This window comes from Pleurodeles waltl, chromosome 3_2, assembly GCF_031143425.1.
Source record: "Pleurodeles waltl isolate 20211129_DDA chromosome 3_2, aPleWal1.hap1.20221129, whole genome shotgun sequence".
NCBI lineage: Eukaryota > Metazoa > Chordata > Amphibia > Caudata > Salamandridae > Pleurodeles > Pleurodeles waltl.
This window is the reverse complement of record NC_090441.1, coordinates 49,975,077-49,994,636: the sequence shown is the minus strand read 5'-3', so window position 1 is coordinate 49,994,636 and position 19,560 is coordinate 49,975,077. Positions and strand designations below refer to the sequence as shown.

Genomic DNA, 19,560 nt, shown 5'->3' with positions numbered 1-19,560 from the left:
GTATTGTACCTTCAGCTTGAATTAAGTTTAGAGTGTTCTGCTACCACTGAAAATCTGATGCTGAGGTGGTTTAACTTGGCCCAGTTTTGCAGAGCCACAGTAAGACAAACACGCAGATAGAAGCTTCCACATCACATCAAGTTTTGCACCGGCAATCACTCATCAGGCTCAGTTCTTTTTGAAAGGTTTAAATGGAACCTTATCATAAAATTATCACCCATGAAACAAGGGTCAGTTATGACTTCACAGAAAATACCTACAATGCAGAACTAGGTTTACAAGTATAGACCCTTTATTGATAATCCTAAACATCAAAACAGAATAACAAGCATACTCCTAAGGAAGCAGAAGTGGGTAGAAAGGAGTAAGGATGAATTGAGGGTGCAAGGAAGCTAACTAAAAAGGTTATTCAAAGCAGTCTGCCCTTCTTGTGTGTCTGATTTGCACCTATAAGCTATAGCGCCTTACAAAGATGAGGATTGACCTTGCACCAGATCCTAAATACATGTCACCAAGGGGTACATTTTTGATCCATGCGGCAGTAGCTGCTTTCCCTCTAGTAAAATGGATTGTTTGTACACAGTGTTATTAGTTACCTAGACAGAAATGTGTCTGAATAGGGTCATAACAGGTTAAGAAGTAATTGGACATTTGGTAGTCTTTTGTCTTACACAAGTCAAATTTTAAGACACTCCTAACATTCAAAGAATGCAAGGATCTATTTGCCGGAGTTGTCAAGAGATTTAAAGAACATGGAAAATAAATTGTTTGCTGAACATGAAAGTAGGAGACAAATTCGGACAGTAAGGGGAGCTAGATTCTTACTGCTATACTATTTGAGTGGAACACAATATAAGGTTCGATCTGCTGTAAACCATTATTCCTGCTTTGTTGTAGTAAAGCACTAAGAGAGCAGCTATTGACCTTCCTATACCTTGGTATGATCTGATATAGGCTGGACTTTTTCACTGTCTCCAAAGGACACAAAAACAGATTTGAATTGTGGAAGGCGTTGTCAGAAGTTTAAGAACATTTCAATTGGAATAACTGGATTCAAAGGAGAGGCATATACCACCACCTGCGGTGCAGATGAAAGCTTGTTACAAATTTGTGAATGGAGCATGGATTTTTCTCAGCCTAGCTTTTTCTTCATAGAAAGCTTATATTGGACTAACATGCAGCGTAAAAAAAAAATCTGACTAAGACTTGTGCACTATTCTATGACATGATTTTAGTCCACTATTGCAAGGGTTTACAATGACCTAATTCATAAGCCATCACTAAAGCACATTTCAAAGGAAGCAGCCATCCAGATAGTAATTAACTGAGTACTCAAATAAGGTAGGGATGAGGACTCACCCAGTTTTCCTGCCAAAGGCGAGCTACGATTTTCACATAAACCAAATTATCTCTTTGCTTACTTTATTTCAAAATACTTCTACTTCAGCAGAAATCTAATGCTTAAGTTGGGTGTAAGGAGGAAGTTGTTTTCTACTTAAAAAAAAGAAAATCACTTCTAATGGAAGGTGATACTTTTGGTTTACACAATCTTTTAGGAGATTTCTAACCTTATGACTATGCCTTATTGACTTCAGAGTGGTGCGGAAAACTTTTTTCCTAAGCAGTGACTCTAGTGCTGTCAGCCAGCGCCTAGCGGCTCTAAATGAGACTCAGTTTTTAAGATGTGACTAAGGTGAATATATTAGGTACTAACTTGAGTGAGGTAACAATGTGCGCAGAGAGGAATTAAAATGGCCACAGCAGTTACAGATACCGATACGGCACATAATATGTTGAAACACCTTGGTATCTAGTTAGGCATGGCACAAGCTTATAGCCTAAGAGGAAGGGTGGTGGGAAAAATCTGTAGCCACTAAAAATGTAGTTTACTGAAGGTAACAAAATGATTACTTACCAGTAGTTTTGCATCTTGAAGAATTGTCTTGATTCATATGCTTTGCATTATTTCGCCATCCAGTGATTGGGTCCAGAAACATGTCTTTTTTGTGTGTGGGAGTCCTAGGCGGTATGTTCATCCCTTCTGTGATGTCATACGGAACCCCGGAAGTGTCTGTGCGTGCTCGCCATCTTTTCCTCCCAGCTCCCTGTGGCTTGTGACAATTCTCAGCAGATCCATTCCTGTATGGGACACATATGCAATCTTGCATTTGGTATGAGTGGGATGCAAGATGCCAGCATGCCCATCAACTTCATGACATTCTTTACTGTTAACAGACCAACCCCACTGATAAGGCGAGTTTGCATTGCAATCGCCTACGCTCTCTTGTGGACCGGGTATGCCTGTGCTGTTCTGGAAATTATGGTTGCTCTCAGGAACACCTTCACTTGTTCCAGTTGTGGTGAAGACTTTGTGGTTTTCTGTGACCCTGAGGCATTGCAGTGTTTACTATTACTATCTGTACGTCCTTGTGGCATCTTTGCTTAGTGAGTGCTTTTAAAAACCAGGCATCTGAGTACGGGTAGACATGAATGCCATGTCTTCTTATGTGTGCTGCTACCGCCTGGGACTCTTTGTGAGCTCTCTTGGTGTGGGTTTTATGCCAGAGTAGCTGCCTGAATTTTGTCCACAATGAACCGGAAAAACTTCTTGTGTTTTTGGTTCATAGGTATGTGTAGGTAGGCGTCCTTTAGATCGAAGGTGGCCATATAATCCCCCTTTTCTTAGGAGTAGTATTACTTCTTGCAGCATTGTCATCTTGAAGTGCTGACAGTATGAACTTGTTTAGAAATCCAAGGTCTACAATTGGTCTTACTGTTAAGTCTTGTTTTGGTACCATAAAGTATGGTGAGTATATACCACTGCCTGACTCCCTTGGGGGAAACCTTCCTATGGCTCTTTTTTGGAACAGCTCTTGTGAGAGTTTGTTTCTTGAAGTTCTTTACCTTTGGAGGTCTGTGTAGTGGTGTCTTGGTGAGTTCTATGCAGTGTACATGTCTGATTATGTTTAGGATTCAGCTGTCTGATGCGTTTCCCCTCTACATCTTGAGGAACCCACCTTTTTCTGCCCTGCACGGGTGTTTTGTTGTGGGGCTGGGTGAAGAACGAGTTACTTGCATGTTTATTCTACCCTTTTGGGATCTTCCTCTCTGCCTCCCACGAAATAATTTTCTTGTGAGGTGTTGCCATGGATGGTGTAGCACTTGCTGTATCATTTAGTAAGGGAGGCTTTGGGGCTGCTGCTGTTGCTGCCCGGTTGTGAATGCCACCCTGCCTCTAGGCCTTCTATTTATAGCTTCTTCATTCGAGGAGATATTGCTCTTGCTGGTCAGTGGATGGCCTCCTTGCCCTAGTCGAGGGTGCTGGGAGGCATAGGTAGTTAGAGGTTCCTGTTTTGTGAGGGTATCAGTTTCAAGTAGGAAGCATGTCTCCTTTAACTCATCTAACTGCAGCCCATAGGTGTCAGCAGCCCTTTTGATGAGGCTGTTCAGGGACAAGTCGTAGGGAGGTTAAGGCCTCAAGGGGTAACTGTCCACCACTTACCCTCATCAGTGTCCTTTGGTCAGGACCTGTGAGGCTCTCTCTGCTTGTGCTGACCTTCAGTCGTTGAGTGTTTTGACACTGAGGCTGCCTTTGAGGAGTTTGAGTCCAAGGACTTATCGTACGTGATCTTTGCCAATTTCATTATCCTTTAGCCATTTCTTCCTGTTGTCTTTTGCTGCCTTCTTCCCTGCTTGTCTCTTTTCAGAGTTGGCTACAGCATCTTAAGTGCTCGACTCCTCTCCTTGTGATGGTTGAGCCTCCTTGATGCTTGCTATACCGAGGTCTTTCAGGGCCCATGGCATTGCGATTTAGTATCGTTCCTCAAGTATCTTTGGTATAAATGTGGCGCATGCCTCGCAGCCTTCATATTTGTGGTCCCTTTGCAGGCAAATGTTGCAGACCTCATGGGGTTCTCTTTGTGCAAATTTATGGTGGCAGTTGGGGCATCGCTTAAAGGGGGTATTCACCATGACCCTCTACTGCCTCTCCCGGCCACCTGGGTATTACCAGTGGGGTCCCCTGACGAGCTTGTGCAGGAGCCCCTTCTCCCTGCCTTACATGTTTGTGGGGAAACAGAATGGGGAAACAGAGTGTCAGTGTGTCTCTCTCTCTCTCTCTCTCTCTCTGTGTATATGTATATATATATAAACAGAAACAAAATGTACTTTTGCAACATGAAGGATTCAATTGCTGTGCAGTATTCTGCCATCTAGTGGTTGGGACCAGACATAAATAAATAAATAAATATATATATATATATTTATTTATTTATTTATGTCTGGTCCCAACCACTAGATGGCAGAATACTGCACAGCAATTGAATCCTTCATGTTGCAAAAGTACATTTTGTTTCTGATGGATACATTGTCACCCAGATTCCTCACCGTGTGAATGAATCCCAAAGCCGTACAATCTCTGGAAGGTGAGACTGCGTTATGCTGGTCATGCAACTCAGCTGTGGCAAAGTGCACATCACTAGGAATCCAAGATGTGAGGCATTAGTGCTTTGTAAAAGATTCATGGACCAACACAGCACTCTGGCAGATGACGACAACCAGAATGTTACTGGAGAAAGCTATGGGTCTGGTGGAATGAGCATAAATGCCCTATGGAAAGTCTTTGTTGGCCAGGTCAAAGCTCATTCTTGATAAAAGGCATGCCCTATTTATTTTTTGCTCCAGTAAAGCCTACAAAGACTTGGTCATCAACTCGGTCCTGTCGAGTGCAGTGAATGTAGTAGGAAACTACCTGCGTGGGTTCCAGCCTATGCAGATGTGTCTCCTCATATGTTGGAAGTTTGAGTAAGAAGAATGGACAGGTGCAAAGGAGCAACTAATCTGAGCAGAAAACCGTGAAGTGAGACTGCGTGCAGAAGTAATCGCCACCAACAGAACTGTTTTCAGAGTAATAAGTAAAACTTGGCAACAGGGCATCAGTTTGAATAAAAATTACACCAAGAAAGTGAAAACAAGGTTCAAATTCCACTGAGGAACAATAAACTGAGTAGTAAGGAACAAGTAAAGCAAACCTTTCTGAAAATGCCACTACTGGCTAATTAACAAGGAAGGTTGGCAATGAAAACACAGAGACAGAGCCATCAGTTTGTTTTAAGCATTGCCACAGCAAGGCCCAGTCATGCGAGGGACATTACATACCCCAAAGAATGTCAGGCAGGTGAGATGTAAAGAGATTAATGTGTTTACACTGAAACTATTGCACAAATCCGCCTCAATGGACTTGATAAATTCATTTGTCGGAAAGCTTCCAGGCCAGCAAGACGACGTCAAGGACCACATCAGAAAAGCAAAAGAATTCTACTTACCACTAAATCTCCACATCCGCAGTCACAGTATCTAGGAACTGGAGAACCTGTTGCAAATGCAGGCATTATGAGCAGGTGGGGAAATGGAGGCAGAATGCGGAGTGTCAACCAACTGGCAGACCAGATCTCCCTTGCCCAGTTTTGAGCTATCAGACTCAGTGGCTCACAATCCTTACATACAATTTAAGGCAGAGCTGGACTGGTGGATGTGTAAAGCTGGCCCTGAGATCAACTGTACCCAACAGCATCATCCAGAGAAGCAGCCTCCGAGAAATCACTAGCACAAAACAGAGTAAGCTTCCTGTACAGGGCCATGTTGAGAAGTGAAGAGAACCACAAATAGAAACTGTGAGGAAATAGTGATGATGTGGTTGTTTAACCCCATTGTGTAATACACTTAACTCCTTTAGAGTGTGCCTGTCAAACCCTCAGCTTAACTCTAGGTAGCTGTGGCACTGAGTAGCAAGGTTTACACAGAGGAGAAAGTGGGAAGCATTTAAAAATCACTAAAACAAGTGAAAAAGGAATTGACAACGCTCAAAAAATGCATGACACCAATTTATAAAAATAGACCGTATTTGCATAAGAATTTCGATACTAGAACAAAAAGATCCACCAGAGTGTTCCTGGGATGTTGATTTTACAAGCAATAATAAATCCAAGCAATTTAAGTCAACCACAAAAAAAACCTCGGCAAATTCAAAGAATTTGACATTTAAAATCATTATCAATGAAAAGTTGGGTAAGTGTCAATGCGGTCGGGGAGAGGTACTTAGGGCGACCAGCTCCACAGGGAGGTAGTCAGGATATCAGCAAGGCCCTCAAGAACAGTTACCTTTACAGAAGAAGCCGTCCTCAAGCAGTTACAGGCACTTTATCCACCTTTCAATGAATTTCCGACAGAGTTGTCCTGATGCAAGTATTGCAGGATGCTGAAGATGCTCTAAGGATGTGGGTGCCAGGCTGTCAACAGGGTCTTCCTGCAGGGATTTCTTGGTTCACGAAGATGGTGAGGATGCCCTGGTTGCAGGGTCTATGTCCCACAAGGTCCTGTCCGGTCTGGCCGAAGTCCAGTTGTTGCAGCACCACCAGTCGCCTGGGGACACAGTCACAGGCCAGTCGTTCCTGGGTTGGTAACTCACCTTCTGAGAGTCCCAGCAACTCTCCAATAGAACTCCCAAGGTCAGTGAACTCGAGTGCAACTCTGTGCACTGGGTCTTGGTCCTTGGTGCGGCACAGCACCGCATTGGTGGTACTACAAAGATGCCCAAGCAGCCTTCTTCAGCAGTTGTGTCCCTGTGCTGCAAACAAGAAGCCAGTCGGCTGGCCCTTGGGGTCCCTTGGCTTGACTGTGCTCTGCTTATCCTTGAGCAGGACATAGCAGGCACAGTCCCTCTCTTCACTAGCCACCAGGTGAAGTCTTCAACAGTGCAGCTTCTCTTTGCTGGTCCCTCAGTGCAGCAGGGCAGTCCTCCTTCCAAGTTGGTCGAGATCCGAACACCAGGGGTGACCCCTTTATGCCCATAAAGTGCCCTCAGGTCAGGATGCATTTGGTAACAGATAGGCTACCACGTTCCTTCCACCTGGTTACCACTTCCTCTGTAGTGTGGCATCTGGCTATGCAAGGATGCACCACTGTGCCCACTCCGAAGATGGCAGGATACCTCTTCTTGGTGTTCAGAGGTCTCTAGCCAACTCCTGGAGTGTGGCTACCTCAGAACTACACGCCCTTGAGGAAACAGGTCTGGCAAATGGTTCCCCCTCCCCTGCTTCCAGTGCCAGCCTGTCTACCTAAACAATAGGACAGCTCTCCTCCCCTGTGTGACACATCTGCCCTTCAAAGGTAACTTCCCCTTTCAAGTCTACTTTTTTGGAGCTAACACTAGTGCTTCCTGAAGGAGAAATAGCTCCCTGCTCTGCAATCCCTCATTGTTCTCCTTGAGAGTCGCAGGCACTTCTCACCAAAAAAGACAAAAAGCTGTCTTGTGGAACAGGCTCCATGTGTGCCTGAGAAGGCACAGGAGTTTTATAGGCGCAACAAAGTGGCTGCTTTGCTATAGATGCACTGCAACAAATTACATTAATTTTGACTTGGAATACAAGTCAGGCTTAATATAACAACCTATTTGATACCTTGTAGAGCCCACTTTGGTCGCACTGTTCAGGAGTTAGCCCAGCCGAGGGATCATTGTGTAATCCTGCACTCACCAATTGGGTGACTAAGGTAGTTTTGCATGTTTACTACACGTACATGTCCTGCTGTGTCCTATGTTGCACCTTGCCTTTGGACTTGGTAGGCCTGCCAGAGGAGTGACTTACACAGAGGTACAGGGAAAGTGGTGGTTTTTCCATTGCTTTCAATTGCAAAGTTGGGCTAGCAGTGCACATCAGCTGTATACCAGTCTGCAGTGGCGAACAGGGAGACTCATTTTACCTGGTAGAGCTCCAGGGTGGTACAACCAGTGCTGCAAGCCCTGGGGTACCCCTCTAACTTACATACCCTGGGTACCAAGGTACGATATACTAGGGACCTACAGATAAGTTAGCCATTTCCAATTGGGGACAGCCAGTTCAACATACACCTTAGGGTCAGGGCACAGGCACTGAGGTCTGGTTAGCAGGCGTCAATGCACTCTCAGAGTCGAATAACCAGCAGCACAAGTCGAAAAACTTGGGGATGACCACAAGAAAGGAGGCATTTTCTTACAACTACCCAGCTCTGAACTCTAAAAACACTACTATTCACTACCCATCCCATAACTCTTTAAAAAAAAAAAAACTTTAATAATCCTACACTTAAAACTCTAAATCACTCCTGAAAACAAAAAATTAAACCCATATACTAATTTTAATTACATATTTACAAACGTTTAATGTGTATATATTAATTTTAAACATATATATATATATATATACACACACATAATATATATATATATATATAGACACACACACACATACAGAAAAGAAGCAGAGAACTCTGGGTAGTTCCCAAGTTTAGGGAGAAAGCAGCTCCTATATAGAGCACCCTACAACACCAGTAACATTTAATCTGCTCACCTCAAATGCCTGTTTTTCTATTTCAGCATAGAATTAGCATAATGGCATCAACACTGAGCTAGAAAAGGACAAAGTCTTTTGCTGTACAAATTGCAAAATACTTTGTCCCCTTCTAGCTCCACGTGGATGGCACTGTGCTAATTCTATGCTTAAAAACTTGCTAGAAAATTTGAGGAAATCGCGATTTTGCTCCCCTCACCCTCTTTTTTTCTTGCCACACACTCGATGGATCAACAAGAACCTTCACAGCAAGGAGCTGAGGTGGATTAGCTTTTTTTGGAAAGTTTTGTTGAGATTCGTCAAATGGCACCAAAGTTATCTGAAACCCCTCCCAAAATGCTCTTTCAATAAAAACGTGTGACTATAAATACACTGTTGCGACCCCTACTGTGTAAAACATACATGCAAATACCATCCGAATTCGGTTCGAAATAGGTTATAGTAAAGACTAAAACTAACTGGTCCAAATTAAATGTATGCCAAATCTAAAATACGGCATACAGTCACCGATCTCCCTCAGAGACCAATGATGATCAAAGTATGCTGCTAAAAAGCATCCAATGGTAGACAATTAACAGTAACTCCGCATGCTGTTACTTCTTGCCATGTTTAATGACGGTAACTGACCTACACTTTTATCAGCCCCAGCGTTAGTTACTGCCTAGCTGTTTCTGTGAAGTATACATTACACAGTGTAAACCCAATTCTTAGTTGTCTTAAATGGTTGTATTCAATGTATTCCTTCACAACTGGAAGTCTAACCCTCTCTAAAAATCAGTACTCCTATTTTTAAACTACTTCAAGCTTGTTATTTAAAAATATTCCAAGGATCAACGGGGTAGTAAAGGCCATTCTGAAATATAATTTTAACATTTTTAGTGGGAATTCTGTTCTTTTGTCATTAAACCTGAGCTATGATTCTTAAGCCTTAGTCATACAACCTTTCCTTCTTTGAGCTTACCAGCATCCGATCTGTGCCCATGATCTCTTTCACCTGTCAGCGAAAAGGAACATACCAAGGGGGTACCGGCAAAGAAAACAAAAACACAACATTATGTAGTTGCTAAAGCTTCTCTTCACCTCGCCCCAACCCAACTGAATATTGATCTTTTGATAAAGAGCAGCTAATGATCCTTCAGTATTACTGATATTTTCAATAAAATGTTTTGCTTTCTGCAGTCCTTTCATTTGTAACAATTTAAAAAGAGGCGGTCAGTTCTTTTCATTGGCTGTTACCCACTCAGTACTAACATTTGATGATAATGAAAAGACAACTGTAAAATACTGATGACAAACGGCATCAAATAAAAATGTAATACAGCTTTTCTTTTAACTCCTTCCGTTTGTTTAGATTTCTGTATTTGATGCATTTAATAAACCCTAAGATTTTTGTTTTACCCCACCAAAAATCTAAAGCAGTTGGAGTTTCCGTTCTTGTTTTTATATTTTCCTTTAGATTCAAAGAATTCTCACTGAAGCATCAATACTTGGCACTTACCACCACCAAAATTTGTGAAGGCACCACGGTCACCACCACTGCAGAGAAAAATTGAAGAAATGATTTTTTTTTCTTCAAGTTCTGGACATCAAGTGATGCTTTTCTAGGCACATGGTAAGAGGAGAATGGCTGAACTACTCACTGACAGTACTTTAAAAGACGTCTAATGACATTGCTGGTGAAGAGGACATCCAACTCAGTGGCTTTCAATATCCTACTGTTTCAGCAGTTCTCAACATGCCAAACAAAGCTGACCAATTTCCACACAACACTTCTACATTCAAGTGAAAAGACCTAAAGCTTGCCAAGCTACATGCAATGTGTTACTTTAACCTTTATGAGCAAAGGACAAAGTAAAATAAGCAACATAATGTAAGATATCAATAATTTAAGTCAGAAAAAAGGTGGAGTAAATAAATGTGAAAAAACAGATAATTAAGCAATTTCTGGAACAGTTTATTCTTAAACAATATAAAAACGCTATTGAAAACCTAGAATGAGTGGAGAGTGTAACTTCCAAGAAAAACCCTTCATTTTTATGAACTTTAATTTTTTATACAACCTGTTCAGATTTCCTTAGACTGCAAGCACATTATACCACCACCCATTAAACTTTTCCTACATCTGAAAGCTTACACAGGCCTCATACACGTTTAAATTACACCAGTGCTTATAACTGAAAGCTTTGCCAAGTCGATGAGTTTTCTTAACCTGTGAAATTTTACTCAAAAACTATGTGCAAATACAAGGCCCATAACACCACTTGATTCTGATTAGATGCCTTCTCCAAACACTGAATCTTCAAATCTTCGGGTTATAATCTAATGAAGAGATGGACAAGAATGTGAAGACTATCAGAACTTTACTTGACAAATCTGAAATTTGTTAAATAGTTTACTATAAATAAATCAATGATAGGACTGATCTAAGATACTGTAGGTTCAATAAAGTAGTAGTCTGCACAAAGTAAAATAAAATCCCATTTACACTCTAAAACATTTCAATGGTGTGTTTCAATCTATACATCATATGTGAAGGTAGGTGGTGTGGGGGGTTGTGTGTGTGTTCACAGAAAAACCAAAGGTTAAAGTGACAATATGTTGGAGTGAAAATGTGACTTTAAAGTTATAGTTAGCTCAAGAAATTAACAAGCACCCTTGCCAGCTTGGGGTTGGCTGCAACCCAAAATGGACACCACCCCTTTTTTTGACTGTTTTTCGGATTGGAGCGCCCCAAATCTAAATGTGTTTTTTTTTAAGTTTTAATCCTGGAGGAAGGGGTGTTCCTTTGGGATGCCCCTAAAAACATCTGCGGTGGAGGGGTCAGGGTACCCCTACTCAGTCCTGTTATACCTTATTTATGTACTTTTAATTTGCAGGACAAAGGGGGGTCTGGTGTGATTTTGGAACTCTCATAGTGAACCCCAGTGAATGGAGAAGGTTCGCCATAGACTAGAGGTGAGAGACGACTGCCTGCGGAGAGCCCACCTTAACAGCCAAACAGTGAGGTAAGGGAAGACTGGAACGCCTGACCGCCACAGGGGAGCTGCGACCATAGCCTTCACTTTTGTGAACACCCAAGTTGCATTGGTAAGGCCAAAGGGGAGCATGACAAACGGAAAGTGCTCTTTGCTGACCATGCTGTCTGGTAATGCCTGTGGGCAGGCAAGATGAGGATGTGAAAATATGCGTTCTACAAGTACAACAATACTGCCCAGGGCAGGCAGGACTTGCACAAGCATGAGCATCTTGAATTTCTCCTTCTTCAGGAAGAGACTGAGAAGGTGCAGGGCTAGGACAGGACAAACGCCTCCATCATTCGTGGGCACCAGAAAGTAGCAGGAACAGCAACCTCAACCTACTTCTGATGCCAGCACCTTCGCTATAGCCCCTTGGCCAAGAGAGCTAAAATTTTCTGACAGAGCAAGGAGGAGTGGTCCTCCGTCAACTTGTCCTGATTGGGGGGGTGGGGGAAAGGGGAGGAGAGGAATCGTTCACAAAGGGGAGGGAGCAGTAAATGAGGTGAAAAACCAATGAGTCAGATATTATTGACCTCCAGTGGTGCAGGTGATGGCCTATCCTGCCCCAAATGGGTGCTGATGTTGGTTGGCGGCCAAACAAAAAGAGCTGGGAGTCTGCAGCTGTTGGGTGGGTGTTGGGGTGCTGGACTGGCTCAACTTCTGGCCACCTGTCCCAAGTGTTCTGTGGAAACCACGCCCTTGGCCACAAAAACATTGTGGGATTTGTTGTCCCTGGTGGCTGGGTGCGTAAAGATGTGGTTGGAAGCTCCTTCCATGGCCACAAATGAGGCGGAAGGTAAACTGGAGATGGCAACGTGCCATGGAAAGGCCCAAGGACATGGCCATAGCCGTGTTGTCCTTTGGGGCACTTCAGCGTTGAGTCCGCCTTCTCTCTAAACAAACAGAATCTATCAAAGGGCGTGTCTATGAGTGAAGCTTGGACATCATCTGAAACACCAGTGGCTCTCAAATAGGTGTGGTGCCTAAGCTAGTTCTCAACCAGTGTGGTGCCCAAAGGCCACTGATGATGAAATCGCTCTGCCCAGCGAGTCTGTCATGTCCAGCCCACATCTTGTGGTGAACTTGGCTGCATCTCTCCTGTCAGCAACTGCTTGAGAGAGTATGGCTTGAGCTCCTCCAAAACCATAGGCAGCATTGCACAACTAAGTCTCAGATCGCATGGGAGTATCAGCTGCCCAAGTGTCATGTGGTGTTCACCAACCGCAGTGCCAGGCTGGCAGAAGAGTGCATCCTCTCCCTCAAGGTATCCAGCCTTTTGGATCCCCTATCTGGTGGAGTGGTAGGGAGTGTGCTGGAGTTAACTTTGGAGGTGGAGGCCTGGACCTCCAAGCTCTCCGGGCAGAGTGTTGCATGAAGAAACTGGAGTTCTATGCATGGAAGCCCATGTGCAGGGCTTGGCCCAAGTTCCCAATAGGACATCAGTAAGGGCTTCAATGAATGGGAGTATTAGTTCAGTGGGGGCATCTCCCAGCAGAAGTACCTCTGTCAAGACATTTGTCTTGACAGTCACCAAGGGTAGTATAAGGTGCAGGACCGCAACCACTCTCCGCACCACGACTGCAAATGAGGCACTATCCTCCATAGCCACAGTAGGAGGAGAGACCAAGCCAGTGTCTGGGGAGGTGTCCAGTCCACCAGCATCTGAGTTGTCCTCTGGATCTTTTAAGAACTGAGATCAATAAGTGTCCAAAGATCCCTCCTAATCATCACCCAATGCAGGCGTGTTATATGAGTAAATAAACAAAAAATGGCAACTAGGCTCGGAAAAATGGGGACAAGGGATAGGAACCACTATTGAAGTCTACCTCATGTATCCAAAGAGAATTGGAATAGATGCCTCACCCACGAAATAGTGGCATGCTTCGTCATTGGCGCCTATCCACACCCTGGTAGAAGCAACTATTGTGCTGGATAGAAGCAGGAATCCAGTACAGAAGCCTGTTAAAAATACCTCTCGATATACCCAAAGAAGATTCCTTTTGTTCTGGGGTACAGAGGGTATACATAAAAACAAAGAGTGTTTTTTTAAAAGGAATTAGTGTCCCAAAAAAACCTTTCACTAAGCCAACATGTTTGAGTTTTCATCAGGGCTGTCAAAATATCCTGGCCTCTCCGCACATATGAATATGGCACTGGCTCTGGTATTTGGGAATTTGAGGCCAGTCAACCCTCATCTGGTGCTGTATCAGAGCTGGTAATGATGATGGGGTGGCGCCACGGCTGGGTGCCAGCACTAGATCTTTGGGGCCAGACTGAGGAAAAGCAGTAGTGGTCCCTCCTGGACCCGTGGGGCCCAAGGTCATGCCAGGAGGGTCCGGCCACAAAAAATGAGGTGCGTGGCCTCATACAATTCCTTAAGTTGGTTTCTGGCTCCTGGAAATTCAGGAAGATGTGGAGATGACATACTCCACCACAGAGCTAAGCCTCAAGTGCCGATGGCCCCGCAACTCATCTGAAGACTTGTTCAGTGAAGTCGAAGACCTCAGACTTCTTTTTCTTACTGAGGAACTTACCCAAGTTCTAAAACGATTTGGAGTGTGACGACAATTGCCGGGTATGACTCTGCAAACGATCTAAGGGCCTTCCTTTCTAACAAGATCTGAAGCGCCGCAGAGTCAATTGAAGTCGGGCAGTGAGGAGCTTGATAGAGCACCCCCTGAAAGTCTTAGAATACATGGTGTGGCAGTCCTCCGATATCTTGCCATTGTGGTCTCACTCAAGACGCAAGAGACAAACCAAATGCCGAATCGTCAATGACATTGGTTGATGACAAACGCCACATGGCTTAAAACCTGCCTTTCTAGTAGACATCCTTCAGACCAAGAGAAAGTCTCAAAAAATCTTCCAGGAAAAAGTTGAAAAGGTCAGTCAAAAAGTGACTGGGGTAACTCTTCTTTGGATCTGTGCTGACTGATTCAGATAGAAAAGAACTGACTTCAGCGGGCTGGGATTGCGCCTATATGGGCACTGCGCACATCACTTCTGGCGTGGACAATGCCAAATAGAGGTGAATGGCGCCACCTACAGGCACGCAGGGGGTACAGTTTATCAAAAAATTTCAGTTCCAGTCAACGCCAGGGGAATATTCGAAAGTAAGGAATGTGCAGCTAGAAATCTCTATCAGATACTGATACTCCGGACTTCGAACACCTGATGGCTAAAAGTTATAAATATGCTAGTCTCCCTATGGTGTAATATACTTCGGAGCTTATTTCACGATTCCAAATGGGCTGCATGGTAGGTTGTAAAAAATACAAATCAATTAATGTAGCTTTCTTGCAAATGGCCTGGGGTTGTCCCATGCTGAATCAATACTGGTTTAAAGTGTTTTTTATATTAACAGAGATGTTGGAGGTATCCTTAAATCCTGCTTGTCCCATGCTAGCCTTCCTATGGTGTGGGGTGAGGACTTTAATTTGGTGCTCTCGATGAGCCAAGAGCGCGCCACATTGGCACATTGACCGGCTGGTCAGGCAATTGCAGCCCTAGGTAAGTTATAGGAGCTGACCAATGCATGGGAAACACACACATCCTCAAACGAAGAATTATACATTTTACTCCACAATGCATGATACAAGTTAATTTGCTGACTACTGGTTGGTGATGAAAGCAAAAAACAGATGATGGACGGAATGCTGAACAATGCAAGCATTCACCCCCAGTCACAAAGATCTGGGTTTAACCTATAATTTTCTTGCCCACCACACCACCACAGTTCGGACCCAGCCATATGAAAATCAGTCGTGACACCGTCCCCCATGGAAACAGTCCAGCTAGAACTGCCAGGCCAGTAACGGAATCAAGCATCCTGGGAGCGGTTTCAGAATATCACTCCTCATCAGCCAGACTAGCTTGAATCCAGTGGCGCAGTGAGTATGGGAACCACGTCTGGGCATAACCTTCCCGCTTAGGGCGACTAAAACAATAATGGACAGAATATTGAACTATGCAAACACTGACCCCCAGTCACAAAGATCTGGGTTTAATCCATTGTTTTTTTGCCCACCACGCCACCCCAGTCTGGACGCAGCCATATGCAACACAGTGTTGACTCTGTTCCCCATGGAAACAGTCTAACCAGAACTGCCAGACCAGGTCCTCCTTGGACTAGAATTAAGCATCCAAGGACCGGTTTCGGGGCATCACCCCTCATCAGCCAGGCTAGCTTGAATCCATTGGTGCACTGGGCATACCGTTCCCACTTAGGGCAGATAATAGATGGGATGCTGAACAATGTCTAATGTTAAACCACAGTCAAAGATCTGGGTTTTATCCATCGTTTTGTTGCTCCCCACACCACCCCATGTGAACTGCCAAGCTCGAACTTCCAAGCCAGGTCCTCCCTGGACCAGAAACAAGCAACCTGGGACTGGTTTTGGGGTATGAACACTCATCAGCCAGGCTAGCTTGAATCCAGTGGCACAGTGAGCACAGGACCCACATCTGGGTATACCTTTCCCACTTAGGGCAACTACAGCACACAAAAAGATGATGGACGTAATACTGAACACTGTCAAACATTCATTCACATTTTATGGCATGCTGATCAAACAAAACAATGGATTTAACGCCAGATCTGTGACAGGGGGATGAATGTTTGACAATGTACAGCATTCCATTCATCATCTTTTTATGGTATTTAGACAAAGTAGCTTTGGCTTAGGTGGAAGGGGACATTCAGGAGTAGGTTAATTCACCAATAACGCTGGAGGATATTAAACTGGCCACGGCCAATGAGAAGGCATCTGGACGTGATGGCCTCCTGGTGGAATTTTATAAAGAGCACACATGGACATACTCGTGCAGTGACTCTAGGATATGTGCAACAAAGCAACAGAGAGAGGAGTGCTGCCTCAGTCGATGATGGAAGCTGTGATCCTGGTCCTCCCGAAACTGACTGGACCCTGGGTTGTGCTCCTCCAACTGACCATTGTTGCTGTTAAATGCTGATAACAAAAAAATATTTGATAATATCCTTGCCTAGGGTCTACAACTGTTAATGGAAAGTTAGTATGTGCAGATCAGACAGGCTTTGTACCTCCGAGATGTACAGTACTTAATTTATGTACATTGACTCTGCTGCACAAAACGGATCCAGGCTTACTTGCAATAGCAATACTGTTAGATGGGTAAAAATCACATGATTCTTTAGAATAGACTCTTACACAAGAGATCTTGAGAAGGTTTGGAGCTTGCATTTTGAAGCTAACAGATTTGCTTTACACAGAGCCAGTGGCGCAAGATATCCAAGACAATCTTCTTTCTCTATAAAGAGGTAATGAGCACCAGTACAGGCCTGTTATACCACATGAAACAGAATTGGGAGGTCAAGCTGGGGAGGGTGATTCCAGACAAAGCTAGGCAATATTGGGACATATCCCAAAGACAAAACACGTGTTGGCTGGTGAATTTGAACAGCATTTCTAAAGATTGATGGAATGAATTGGCTGGTGAATTTGAACTGCATACCTGATGATTGATGAAATGAATTAAAGATATTTATATAAGTACCGGATTTCCAGAATGATTTTTGGCTGTTATTGCATCACGGACATCTAATCTGGAACAATAGCGATTTGAAATGAACTCTACGAAAAATGTGTATATACTTACATTAAGACGTGTGCCTTTAATAATTGTGATTGTATGCACAGCAGTGCTTAATTTGTGCTTGTTGTTTCCAGTGTGGAGCACAGGCACTTATTTTTGAGAGCCGGCACTTATTTTTCTGCCTCAAGCATTTTCTGCAAGCAAAAGACACGTATAGGAAAGACGGAGGAAGAGAAAAAATCAAAAATGTCACAAAGGGAGAAAGCAGAAAGCTGCAAGAGTGAGTTGAAGGGGCAGGGAGTGGCTGCAAATGGACTGAAGAGGCCCGATATGGCTTCAGTATTACGCTGCCTCAGTATTCCGTGCTCACACATTTAATTGCAAACCGCGTGTTTTAGAGGAGGGCTTTGGGCATTGGCACGTTTTTATTTACTAATTAAGCACTGATCCACAGTCATTTGACTGTGAATGGTTAAGAGGTTTTGGGCGTGTTTTTTCTCCTGAAGTGCACCGTCCTATAGATTTGTTCTTTTCATATTATATAATAGGGCTTACTAGGGGTTTTTGTGAGTGCCAGTTTTCCCTATAAACTGCTCCATTATCAAATTTGTTTGACGTTTGGGGAGGCAGCTACAGACAGAATTTGCCCTAAATACACATAGACAAGTCGATGGATGATGGATAGGGATAGAATAGCGGAAGAATTATTTGGAAATCTGGACAAAGGACTAACTATGAAAGAGGTTACTAGAAGTGGAAACCTAACTTGTAACGAGGGTCTAAAAGATAAATTCATCAGACTAGAGAGACTTAAAAGGAGTGAAATGTTGAAGTGGTGGGATAGAGCCACTTTGAGACAATATGGGAAACTCAACAGAATACCAAGGAGCTTGAGGTCACAAATTTTTCATACATGATGACTTATTGATTTACTAACATTATGGGATAATGAACTCACCTCCAGTTCGATGAGACTGATGGATATTCTTATAGAAAATACGGACAGAAAAGTATTGAAATTACAGTTGGAGATTTGTTGAATTAGAAAAGTAAATGAAGGAACTAAAATTGACAGGCTACAGAAACAAGTTACACTATATTAAATTAAGTGTTGGTGAAATATCAGGATGAGATCACGCAGAAGAAAGCAAGAAGGTTAAAAAGGGATGAGAGGGATTTCTTGAGTGGGAGGGTGTTTACATTTTCTAAAAAGTATGATCATCTTATTCAGGATAATACTGTACAAAGGCATTCCACGGCTTCAGTATGTTCGGACTCGACCTCCCTAAGTGCCCCCGACTAGTAGAAACAATACGGATGGGGGGCTGTGGGGAGGTACTTCTATCTACTACTTCTATCTACTACTAAGAATACTTTTTTACAGGAAATGTGGAGAATCTAACAGGGAAGTCAAGATCAGAACAGAAAAAGAGATTACAGGGGGAAACCCAAAGGGGCAAAAACAAGGTCATGGGACAAGAAAATGTACTGCAAGTCTCAGAAGAGGTGATCAAAGTGGTTAACCTATCAGATAAGATACTTTCACAGGATATACTGTCACTTTTAAGTAAGGGGTTTAACTACTCCCCTTCCAGTTTAGGTGATATGTGTAGAATTAAAATAGATCTATTTGAGACATCTTATGTTAAAAAGGTTTTTTAAACTAAACCCCTTCCAGGGTAAGGATTTACAAATGCGAACACAAAGGGTGGAACATAGTGACCTGTCTATATAAGACGTACATGATACTATGACATTATCAATCACAGATTTTGAGGATGATCCAATTACTGTGTCTAATTGTTTTAGGGATTTCAATAATTTTGCCAGATCTGGAGATATCGAGTAGGTTGAGAAATAAATCTTGCTGGACACCAAGAACAGTGAGCGATAATAATGTAGATATATTCTATAAATTGGTTTGTAAAGATTTAGATAGAATGGTATAAGATAACAAGAGGAGATTTGATCGCAATTTGATTCATGGGGAACAGCAAGCAATTAAGGAATTACAACAGGATGACAGTATCATTATCAGATAGGCAGACAAAGGAGGCAATATTGTGATCATGAATCGAGCAGACTATGAACAAGAAGTGTGCACTCAATTGAGTGATGAGAAATGTTATGAAAAAAATACTTATAATCCCATTGCTAATTTGATTGGTAGGATTAATGAATTACTTAGGACATGGCACCAACAGTGCTTATTGGATGATGATGAATATTATGAGAGTGGATCGCCCGACATTGCCATGAATTTACACTCTCCCTAGGATTCATAAAAATCTTCTTTTCCCTCCAGGAAGACCAATTGTTTCTGGTGTTGGAGGACCAACAGAATGATTATCAGAGTTCGTGGATATTTTTCTACAGCCCTTTGTGAGTAATCTCCCTTCTTACATCAAAGATACCAAACATGTTCTTAGTTTGTTAGGTGATGTACAGTGGATGTAGTCTCATTGTACACGAGTATTGGAAATGAAGTGGGTCTTCAGGCATTATGGCGAATTTTGAACAAAAGATCTACTAGTTTATGGGAGCATACGGTGATGATAATGGACATGATGTCTTTAAATTGAATAATA

At 43.0% G+C, this 19,560-nt stretch overlaps 1 protein-coding gene across 4 annotated transcripts in view; it reads right to left on the bottom strand.

Moving 5' to 3' along the window:
- TAF15 (TATA-box binding protein associated factor 15) overlaps positions 1-19,560 on the bottom strand; it is a 368,603-nt gene that overhangs the window by 138,866 nt on the left and 210,177 nt on the right. For all 4 annotated transcript variants that reach the window (XM_069226735.1, XM_069226732.1, XM_069226733.1 and 1 more), the window contains 2 exons: positions 9,883-9,920; positions 9,346-9,378 (listed from right to left, as the gene is read on the bottom strand). In XM_069226735.1, the coding sequence (XP_069082836.1) occupies positions 9,346-9,378; positions 9,883-9,920 (71 nt within the window). The remainder of the gene's footprint in view (positions 1-9,345; positions 9,379-9,882; positions 9,921-19,560) is intronic.